The 10,993-nt window shown below is 52.0% G+C and overlaps 1 protein-coding gene across 4 annotated transcripts in view; it reads left to right on the forward strand.

Moving 5' to 3' along the window:
- The window catches only part of OTUD7A (OTU deubiquitinase 7A), a 385,116-nt gene extending 381,999 nt beyond the window's left edge, over positions 1–3,117 (forward strand). For all 4 annotated transcript variants that reach the window (XM_025437156.3, XM_025437155.3, XM_049108005.1 and 1 more), the window contains one exon: positions 1,302–3,117. In XM_025437156.3, the coding sequence (XP_025292941.3) occupies positions 1,302–2,783 (1,482 nt within the window). In that variant the 3' untranslated portion in view covers positions 2,784–3,117. The remainder of the gene's footprint in view (positions 1–1,301) is intronic.
- Positions 3,118–10,993: the final 7,876 nt, after the last annotated feature.

Genomic DNA, 10,993 nt, shown 5'->3' on the forward strand with positions numbered 1-10,993 from the left:
GGCTGGGACACAGCTCCGCACCGCAATGAACAGTGCCAAGCCAGGGTGGCCCCCATGTCAGAATCAAGGCCTGGCAATGACCCTTCCAGCCAGAGGGCATTTGAGCCAGGGCTCCTTACTCACTGGGCTCCCACGGATGAGCACTCCCAGCACCAAGCACACCCCCCCTTTCCTGGGCCTAACCCCTTTCTGTGTCACTAACAAAAACCATTTTGAGACCTCTATTTTCTTCCAGACTCAGGGCAGGGTGAGAGGAGGAAGGAAGGCATTTCAGACTGGGAGGTGGTGAGGATGGTTCCTGCTTGCTTCTGGGGACTTGGCTGCGGGAGGTCTCCGGGACCCCTCTCCTGGATCTGCTTGGCAAGGGAGGAAACAAAAATAAAAGGACAGAACAATGGGGCTTTCTCCCAGGCTCTTCCCCTAGAGGTCAATAAAAGCCTATCTAGGGGTGAGCACCAGTTCTTGCCACTCAGCTTCTAGCAAGAGGTCCCTGATCTCCAATGAAGCTGTCTGAATTCTCTCTCTTCCCTCAAGAAGGAACCTCCACAGGGCAGCAGTAGGTTCCACCCATCTCCTTTCTCAGGCTCTCCGCCTACCCCATGGTCCTGACCAGGTGCCCACACTGGCCTCACTCTCCTTACTGGCGGACAGTGGGCCTCGTCCAAGGTGTTCACAGAGAGGCTCCCTCCTCAGGCCCTCCAGAGACCTTTCTGGGAATGGTAACATCTTTCCTACTAAGCCCAAGTCCCGGTTCAGGATCCTCAGTTTAACACTCCACACTGCCAGCCTGAGATAGGAACCCCTATACTAAACGGTCATCCCTGAAACTAAGGGCATATTTGTCCCCGCGTGAGGGCAAGATGTCAACCCCCTGCCTGGAATGAATAGGTGAGACACCTTTGTAGGAGAGACACCCAAAGATGCAGGCATAGTGTCACGCTTACCAGAAGGCGCCTCGCTCTATCAAGGAAGGCCAGGCTGGACCAGTGTCAAGTCGCAGGCCTGCCTAGCCAGGGCTGAAAGGGGCAGAGCCTGGGCACGGTAATTCTAAAACATCCGGAGGCTCCGGGGCTCAGGGCCGGGCGGATATCTGCACCGTGCCCGAGAGCCCCACCTCGGGGCTCCAGGATACCAGGAACCCGAGCTAACCACCAAGGCTCCCTGGACTGGGGCAGTGAGGAGCCTCACTGGGAGCAGCCTGGGTGCTGGGGTGGTCTGCCTTTGTCAGCCAGGCCCCACGTGGGGACATGGGACCTCTGACCACGTTCCCTCCCCCCGTCTCCTTCTCGCCCTCCCCACAGGCCCCTCTGGCTCAGCCGGAATCCCCAACGGCCTCCGTGGGGGAGGACGTGCAGTCTCTGGCCGACTCCCTGGACTCGGACCGGGACTCGGTGTGCAGCAACTCCAACAGCAATAATGGCAAGAACGGCAAGGACAAGGACAAGGAGAAGCAGCGCAAGGAGAAGGACAAGACCCGCGCGGACTCCGTGGCCAACAAGCTGGGCAGCTTCAGCAAGACGCTGGGCATCAAGCTAAAGAAAAACATGGGCGGCCTGGGCGGCCTGGTGCACGGCAAGATGGGCCGCGCTAACTCGGCCAACGGCAAGAACGGCGACGCGCCGGAGCGCGGCAAGGAGAAGAAGTCCAAGGCGCGCAAGGGGAGCAAGGAGGAGTCGGGGGCGTCGGCGAGCACGTCGCCGTCGGAGAAGACCACGCCGTCGCCCACGGACAAGGCAGCCTGGGCGTCGGCGGCCGACAAGGGCGGCGGGCCGCGGGGCGACGCCTGGAAGTACAGCACGGACGTGAAGCTGAGCCTCAACATCCTGCGCGCCGCCATGCAGGGCGAGCGCAAGTTCATCTTCGCCGGGCTGCTGCTCACCAGCCACCGGCACCAGTTCCACGAGGAGATGATCGGCTACTACCTGACCAGCGCGCAGGAGCGCTTCAGCGCCGAGCAGGAGCAGCGGCGCCGCGACGCCGCCGCCGCCGCCGCCGCCGCCGCCGCCTCCACGGCCAAGCGGCCGCCGCGCAGACCGGAGACCGAGGGCGCGCCGGGCCCCGAGCGCGCGTCTCCCGGGCCGCCGGCCGCGCCGCCCACGCAGCTGGTGCTCAAGCTCAAGGAGCGCCCGAGCCCCGGGCCGGCGGCGGGCGCGCGGGCGGCGCGGGCGGCGGCGGGCGGCGCGGCCTCCCCGGGCCCCGGCGGGGGCGCGCGGCGCGCGGGAGCCGGCGGACCGCTCCCCGGCCGCAGCCCGCCCGCGCCGGCGCGCCAGAGCGTCATCCACGTGCAGGCGGCGGGCGCGCGGGACGAGGCGGGGCCCCCGGCGGTGGGCGCGCTGCGGCCGTGCGCCACGTACCCGCAGCAGAACCGCTCGCTGTCGTCGCAGAGCTACAGCCCCGCGCGCGCCGCCGCCCTGCGCACCGTCAACACGGTGGAGTCGCTGGCGCGCGCGGGGCCCGGCGCGCTGCCGGGGGCGGCGGGGGCGGCGGGGGCGGCGGGGGCGGCCGAGCACAAGTCGCAGACCTACAGCAACGGCTTCGGCGCGGCGCGCGACGGCCTGGAGTTCGCCGACGCCGACGCCCGCGCCCCCGCCCCCGCCCCCGCCCCCGCCCCGGCCGCGCGCTCGAACGGTGAGAGCGGCCGCGGCGGCCCGGGGCCGGCGCAGCGGCGCTGCCTGCGCGAGAACTGCGCGTTCTACGGGCGCGCCGAGACCGAGCACTACTGCTCCTACTGCTACCGCGAGGAGCTGCGGCGGCGGCGCGAGTCGCGCGGGGCCCGGCCCTGAGGGCGGCGCGCGCGCCGGCTTTTACCATCAAGGATTCCTTTTCCATTCTGTCGGTGTCTTTTTTACGTGCCCTGGTCAACCGGAAGGCCGGCGACTCCTCGGTCAGTGCCGTGTGCGTGTTTGGTCAAACGTCCCTCATGGTGCCTGAACCTACACTGACGCCACTCAGGTAGTAGACGGATAGGAAACAAGTCATACTGTTGGAAGTGGGTGTGCGAGCTAGCATCTGCCTCGTCCCTGTGGAAACTCAATAGCCATTGCAAGAGTATTTTTGTTCCTCAATAAGAGAAATAAAGAAATTTGCAGCCCTTTGTTTTTAGAAGGGAGTGTTTTACATTTTTTTCCTTGTTTCTTTTTTGTTTTTTCTTTTTCTCCCCCCCCCCCGCCCCGCCCCGCCCCGCTCCCCTAACCCAGCGGCCGACCCCCATGTAGCGGCCACACTCGGTACCACGGTCGGTACCACCCGGGGGCTGGCAGCAAACTCGCAGCCCGGGGCCTGCGGCGGCGGCGGCGGCGGCGGCTCCTGCGGCTCCTGCGGCTCCTGCGGCTCCTGCGGCTCCTGCGCTGCGGGCTTGCACCTGCTTCCCCTGCCGAGTTCCCGCAGGCCCGGAGGCGCTGTGCCGCCCGCTGACGCGTCCCGGCCGTCGCGGGGGCCCGCTAGCAACCCCCAGCGCCGTCTCGTAAACAGAACCTCCTCCCACGCACCCCACCCCCACCCCCGGCTCGAGCAACATTCGCACTGCCATCACAGCCGCAGGCGTCCCGGGACGGGCACTGGACAACCTACCTCGCGGGGCGCGGGGCGCGGGGGGCGGGGCGCAGTGATCCCTCCCGGGACGGGCAGCCCCGGTGACAGGAGCTTTCCAAAGACAACTTGAGTCCAAAACACGTGGTTCCGAACTCTATCTGGAAATGCCTAGGTATAAGCAAAGCTGACCGCCTGCTCACGTTTCTCCTTTGAAAACACTTGTGCAGTGAACTGTCGCCGGAGGGCCCCTAGGAAGTGGTCATCGGTGCCCCAGGAGAGAGGCGAGGAACTGACCCTCTGGTCGCTGCGTAAGCCCCCACACTAGGCTGCTTTCAAATCCGACCTGCATCTCTTTCCAAAGGGAAGGGGCTGAGGGAAGCCCGGAAGGAAGCCCATCCCCACCCTCACCTGCATCTGTCTGGGTTCAGCCAGGTAAAGGGGCGCCACTCCCATTGGGGTCCCTTCTGCAGGGCAGGGTCACCCTGCCCGTGGCTCCATAACACGTTGAAGGGGCAGCCCCATCTCTGAGCGATCCCTTTTTTGGTGCCTCCTACATTTCTCGAGGAAAATAAAAATGTGTCCTTAGCTACCCTGTTTTGAGCAGCAATATGCAGCCTCTTCCTTCTAAGATTACCTCTGAAGAATACCGTTCTTGGCCAAGGACACTGAGCAGTTAAATCTGCCTCACTAAAGAGAGATCTTGTCTCCAAGAAATACGGATAAGATGGGTAAAATCCTCACTAGCGAAAGAATACTTTAAAACCTGCGAGAGCCTTAGAATAGCTTCCAATAAATCTAAAAGAGAGGAGATAGCGCCCAGCTTTGCTGTGGGTGTATCCTCAGAAAATGCAGGAGGTAGACCATATCTTCATTGGACCCAGCTTCTCCTTCTCCAGAAAGGATGCTTTTCCCTATGACATAAAGAGCAGCAAAAAAAGAAAAAAAAAGAAAAAAAATTAAAAAACAAAAAAAAAGGAGGCTATTTTTTTTTCACTTGTTTGAAGAATTATAGTAATTTGAGTATCTCCTGTGAGTAATTCCTTTTTGTTTTTAATTATTCCACAGCACGTGGAGTTTTCAATAATTTATTCAAGTTTTGCATAAGTGGTTCCTTAAAATTATTTATTAAATAGAATCTTTAAGAAATCTTTTGGAAGTTTTACCTTTCATGCCGAACATACTTTCAATGTGTAGTAATTACTAACATCCATGTAATCCACTCATATTACTGGGGTTTCTTTTGTTACTCAGAAAAAAAGGTTTTTAAAAATCTCTCATCGAGAGGGTTTGTGGCAGCTTTTTGGACTGATTCTTTGTGTTATGCTGAGCAACTGCGTTGCCATCCAAAACTGTGATGTGACAGGAAGTATTGCATCACATGTAGACACACTGGCTATAGCTCTCACCCCTCACTCTTAGAGGATTGAGACAGCCAACCTCGAAAATGTTTGATTTTGCGTTCAGAAACCAAACTCATGTGCACAAGAAGGCATAAAGTCAATTTATGTTTGTTTTTAAATTTTTTAATATTAAAATAGCCAACCAGAAATCTCCAAAACTGGCTATGCAAACATTTTATCTTCTCATGCCAGGTTTAAAAAAAAAAAAAGTTTGGGCGGGGGGAGCAGGGGCAAGCTGAGAATAAACATGGTTCATTGTAATACCAGAGAAAAACTTCCAAACCAGCCAGTGTAATCCATAGGTATTGTTTAAAAAAAAAAAAAGGATGACATACTCTATCTCCTTGAATTTCAGAGTCCCCTCCTTCACCCCATCTGATAGGTGTGCCATGAATAAGAGCCTGAGATCCAGCTACTGGCCACCATGGTCCAGCCGTGCGGAAGGCCCCCAACTTCATGTGGTCACAAGGTGGCTTGGCATGCCAGGGCGCCTGGGGTGCTTGTCCACATTATTTACAAATAGCTGTTTCCTTTTGTGAAAAATCTGGATCCCTTCCTCTACACAGTATTGAAACAGTGAGAGAACTCACTGCTATATTAAACCTACTAGTCCAGTATACCAGGAATGTTCCATGTTGTTCAAAAGAGCCCTTTAGACCTGGTCCCTGGCCAGAGTTCTCTCAAACCAAATTAGTTTATCAGGCTGAACAGTAACTATTAGAAACTGCTGTGTTGTTTACATGTGGGCCAAGAAGAGGTCCTCTAATATCCTTCTGTGACTTGGGGGCGCTTGTGGACCAGGGGAAGGTTAAGTGGTTTATAGGTGCTGGAGAAAAGGAAGAAAGCCAGTACCAATTCTAGAAAGGCTGAGAGAGCCCCGCCTGAGCACACGTCCTGGGCTCAGAGTGCACTGCAGACCCTGCTTGTGAGTGACCTTGTCTGGTCTGTACAAATACCCCTTTCCAGGAAGGTCAGATGTCTCTAAGTGACAGCACATTTCCAGAAGGAGGTTGTTTCAGTAATGTAATTCACATTTTCCGCACATGTGATACCTGGATATATTTTTTTTAATAATATATTGTCAAAGGAAGGTGTTTTTAAGTGTATTCTGTTTGTAGATTTTATGCTATGTCACATAGAAATTTTACAAGTTTAAACTGTACCATAGAAATTATTTTTATATTCTTTTCAGAATATGCCACAGAGCAATATTTTGCCCTTATATTCTCACAGGGTCCTCTTGGAAGGGCAACTGCAGGTGGGAAGGGGCTCCACATTGTCTTCTTGAAAGGGCAACTGCAGGTGGGAAGGGGCTCCACACTGTGGGTTCTTGGGTTCAAGTACTTTTTGCTATTTGTTCACATCCCCTCTGAAAGTGGGAATATATAAATGCCTTTTCTTTTTTTATTGGAAGCTTAATTTTTTTTTCTTTCTGTCCATGGATTTTGGTACTGCACCTTGCCTCTTAAATGAAGACTTTACATTCACCAAGTTACTGTAGACTTTTTCTTACCTGTTCCCACCCAGTGGCTCAAGTGGAGTTCTGAAAAGCTTGTATCTGTTACTTTAAAAATTTAATATTTTCCAAAATGATTTATTAGATCTTACCATCAGGAAGTTGGCTACTTAAGATAAAAAGTTTCTCTACACGCCCCCCCACAACCCACCTCACCTTGTGCACATGGTTCTCACCCCCTCGCTTAGCATCCACAAGCTTATTTTACAAACCACTCTTTGTAAAAATAAACAACCTATCAAAATATATTTCACATTAGTTAAGGACAAAAAGGGGGCTGTACTTATCAGTGGTGGGAAATCTGTGCGAGGGAAAAAAAGGCTTTGCCAAACCCATGTGTGTGTTAAGTTCCATTTTTGTGAGTCTTTCATGTTTTACTTACAAGACCTGGAGTAAAAGCTGAAGGCACCTGTTGCACGTTTGGGATTTCTTTCTTATGACATGATTTTTTTTTTCTCCTCATCCTGGTATGGACTTTCCAAAATAAGTTCCCCCAGAGTTTTTTGTTTTCCTTTTCTTTCTTTCAATGCTTCTAATAAATAAGATGAAAATGCATGTCACTGGCCCTGCCTTGTCGGACTTTAGCCACTGTGGCATCGCACCATGGGTTGCTGAGGTGGCCTCTGTTCTGGCTAGAGTCTGGTTCTGCTGTCACCTGAGGGCAGACACACTGTGGAAAGACCCAAAGGTGGCTGGCACTCCTGGCATCAGAGAGGAGTTACCCTCTCCCAAAAAGCCTTAAAAGTGGTGGCTCTCTGAAGACCCCTGGGCACCACCTCCCCATTCAGTCCTGAACATAAAGTATTTTCTACCCACACTGCCCATTTTTTTGGTGTGGGTCTTCAGGGCAGAAAGGGGATGCTCAATGCCATTCTTTCATCCACAGCCACTCCCCAACCCCAACCCCCTACCTCCGTTCCCCACATCGCGACTCTGCAATCCTGGTTCTGCTGGCACAGAGCATGTCTCTGATGGTGCTGCCTGTCGTCACAGGGGTGGGTCCAGCATAGTTGATCCTAGAGAGACCAGCAGGACATGCATGATGATGACCCCCCCCTCCCCACTCACCCCAAGGAGCCCCCTGCCCTGCTGCTTGGAGCACTTCCAGGGTGCAACCCTGTGGAAGACATGCACTTCTGCCCCAAGCAGTGTTGGAAGTGGCTTGTTAGGGGTTATGTAGTCAGCGTCATGCCCCAAAAACAGTCGTCTTCGCCTTCCCCACTCCACATCCAGTAGAGAAGAGAAAGGGAGATGCCTGCATGTACCCTCCAAAATAACCGGCATGTGCAGGCTCTGCAGTATGAATATGCTTTACTCAGGTGGGCTGACTTAATACCTAACCCCAGGGACAGCATAGAAGCCATTCTCACCAAACACTCCTAGTGATGCTACTGTTTCTATTCATTCTGCAAAGTAATTTGTTGAAATCTGCTCAAGACCAAAGCAACCCTTTAATTTAACAAGAACAAGTTAATAAAACCAGCTGTTTGACAGTATCTACAAACAGTGGAGGATGACTTTCAATGAAATAGCCAAGTCCTTACAAAGACCACTCCCACTCCAGTACTTTTCTGATCTTCTCCATTTTGTTAACTGCTCTGCCCCAGCAACATGGGCCTGCCTCAGGGCCTTTGCATATGCTGTCCCTCCTTAAACCTGGAATGTTCTTCCCCCAAACCACCTGCCTCACCGTTCCTTCCCTGCCAGTGTTTGCTCCAATGTCACTCTCAAGCAGTCTTCCCTGACTTAATTAAACAGACAACCCATCTCACCCTTCTGCCACCTCCCCGTGCATTGTTTGTGTGTTTATTGGCATTTGTGTGCTGCACACATGAATTACGCATTCATTCACTTTATGTCCTTCCTCTAACGCCCATAGAATGTAAGCTCCACGTGGGCAGGAATTTTTGTATGTTTTGCTCACTGCTGTATTCCTGCTGCCTGCAACAGTGCCTGACACATATGAGACACTGGATAAATATTTGTTGAAGAAATCAGTTATTTGATAGCTATTAAGCCTAATAATACCAGTTTCAACCTTTATCAAATGCATAGTCCACTATGGTCCTGAAGAGGGGAAAATTATAGCTGATAAAGCAGCATGGTTGTTTCTCCAGCCTGCAGTCAATGACGCCAGATATGACAGTGAGCACATCAACCTGACTGCAGCAGGTTTCTTCATGGCCGCCCCCCGAAGATAGGAGACTCCACTGCTAACAGAAAGCTCTCTAGAATAAGCTGCAGCAGGGGCAGTTTCCCCACAGGGCACCTTTCACAGTCAGGCACACTGTGATGGACCTTCATGTTGTCGCTGTGGGCCTGGACCATTCTAGGGCGTCCTTATAATCAGCCCTTGGGACACTGTTTCTCCACAGTGTCTCCAGGGAGACAAGCATTCCTTCCTATAACAAACTCAGGTGGCAACAGATTTGCCAGCCCAGGGAAGGGAGTCAGTCTGACCACTAAAAGGACCCACTCTCATGTCACCAAAAGCAGGCCTACAGAGGAAGAGGAACTTGCATGCAGAATAACAGGGGGCAGGCATGGATAACTGGACAGACAGCTAGAAGCAGCAGGGGCAGAGAACAAGGTCCCTCTGAGTCTCCTCCTCCATCACTGGTGGGTGTGTGCTGGAGGGATGAAGCCTTGACACCACAGAGCCAAACAACACACGCCTCCTTAGCCCTGGCACCCCCCAGAGCCGGAGGCCCTCAAATGCAGTCAGGTGACCTCACCTGCCAGCAGGGGAAGGAGGGTTCCTCCTCTCAACTGCCCACCCCTGCAGGATGATTTTCACAACTACCTAACCTTGGTGTTTACTTCTAGGTCCTTTGGCCAAATGTGTTTTCCACTAAGAGTTGTTGGCAAAATACTGTTACAAGCTTCGTATAGGACCTTTGTCTTACTGTAGCCTGACTAAAAGGCTTTGTCCTTCTCTTTAACTCCCTTCTGTGGTTTTTGCTGTCATTTCTCTGGGTGCATATTTTAGGGTCCCTCATGATGGGGATGTGAGGTCCCCTTCATAACACTCCCTCTGCGCCTGCCCAGCAGTCAGTAAGCAAGTCACATGAGCGTGTCTCTTTGCTTAAATTGCCAAATAAACAGCGTCCCTTTCACTGCTGCCCTAACAAGCTGTGGGGGGCACACTCCTGCCAGTACTCAGAACACAGGCTTTCCCAGGGCTGCCCCCCTTGATCCACTCAAACCTTTCTTTGTGGCGGGTGCCCTATGGTCTGCCCAATTCTTCCTACACTTTCTTCCCACTTGCATGGAATGGAATCCAAACACTTGATTTGGAATTATAGCTTGGCAGGTAGGAGTGGGGCAGCTTGTCTCCACTAATTTATGACCAAAACAAGTAAAACAACCATGATCATGGTTGGAGATCAGCCATGGCCTGGAGCCTCACTTTAAAAGCAAACTCCACCTCTGACAGAGCCAGTCACCATGCAACACGGGAGGGAAGCCTGGGCCCTTGGTCACATCACCAGAGGAGCCATTAGAGGTGCAGGGAGCCTGAATCTGCTCACAGCCTCGACTGTGGAGCTTGAACCCTGTACACCATCATCTTTGATTAAATTGGTCTTGTTTTAACCGAGGGTTGTTGAAGTGTAACTGTTTTTTTCTCTTCAATGTGCATTTGGCCAATGAGAATCAATGAATGTTGTTCCTCTATCTCTGTCCCTTACTTTTTTTTTTTTTTTTTTTGGTTCATTTGACCCATTTGGGGATGAAATTTGCTTTTTTCCCCCAATTTACTTGATTACCGTGGATGAAAGAGAACATTGAGGCAAAAACAGGTCATAATCCCATTATTTTGACCCAAGTTGTCCAGAGCCCTTTTCTATCTGGGAGTGTTCATTCTAATTCAGTGAAAATATTCTTTTCCACCTGGTCCATTCTTGGAGAAGGAACCCATTATAAGAGCTGTCTTTGGTGGTTGGGTTGTTACTTTATTAAGTATTAAAGCACTAAACCAATTTTTGCAATATGTAGTAAATCTTGCTTTCATTTTGGAAAACTTCCATTAATGACTACTGCACTTTTTATAGAACTGTATTTCATTTCTTTCTTTTATGAAAGATTATTTCAAGTAAAAATAGCTCTGTAATCCGTGTGACACGGCTTCTCCATTACTTGACACAGAGAGAAGCTTTCATGCCTACTCAATAAAATTAACATTGTTTGTAAAGCATTGGTTTGTCCAGTCATTTGCTCACTCCTGTGTTCCTGGTAAAATAATATCTAAGAAAAGCTTCAGGATGCCTGGGTGGCTCAGTGGTTGAGCATCTGCCTTTGACTCAGGTGGTAATCCTGGGGTCCTGGGATCTAGTCCCACATCAGGGTCCTCACAGGGAGCCTATTTCTCCCTCTGCCTGTGTCTCTACCTCTCTCATGAATAAATAAATAGAATCTTAAAAATATATATACCCAAGAAAAGCTTCATGGTCCAGAAGGAGAAGATTCTATACGGCATCCATTCACACCAGTATTTTTTAAATCAGATGACATGTAAACCAGTTATCACGGTTTCATCGTCAAAGAG

The sequence above is a fragment of the Canis lupus genome, chromosome 3 (assembly GCF_003254725.2).
Source record: "Canis lupus dingo isolate Sandy chromosome 3, ASM325472v2, whole genome shotgun sequence".
In the NCBI taxonomy this organism is placed as follows: domain Eukaryota; kingdom Metazoa; phylum Chordata; class Mammalia; order Carnivora; family Canidae; genus Canis; species Canis lupus.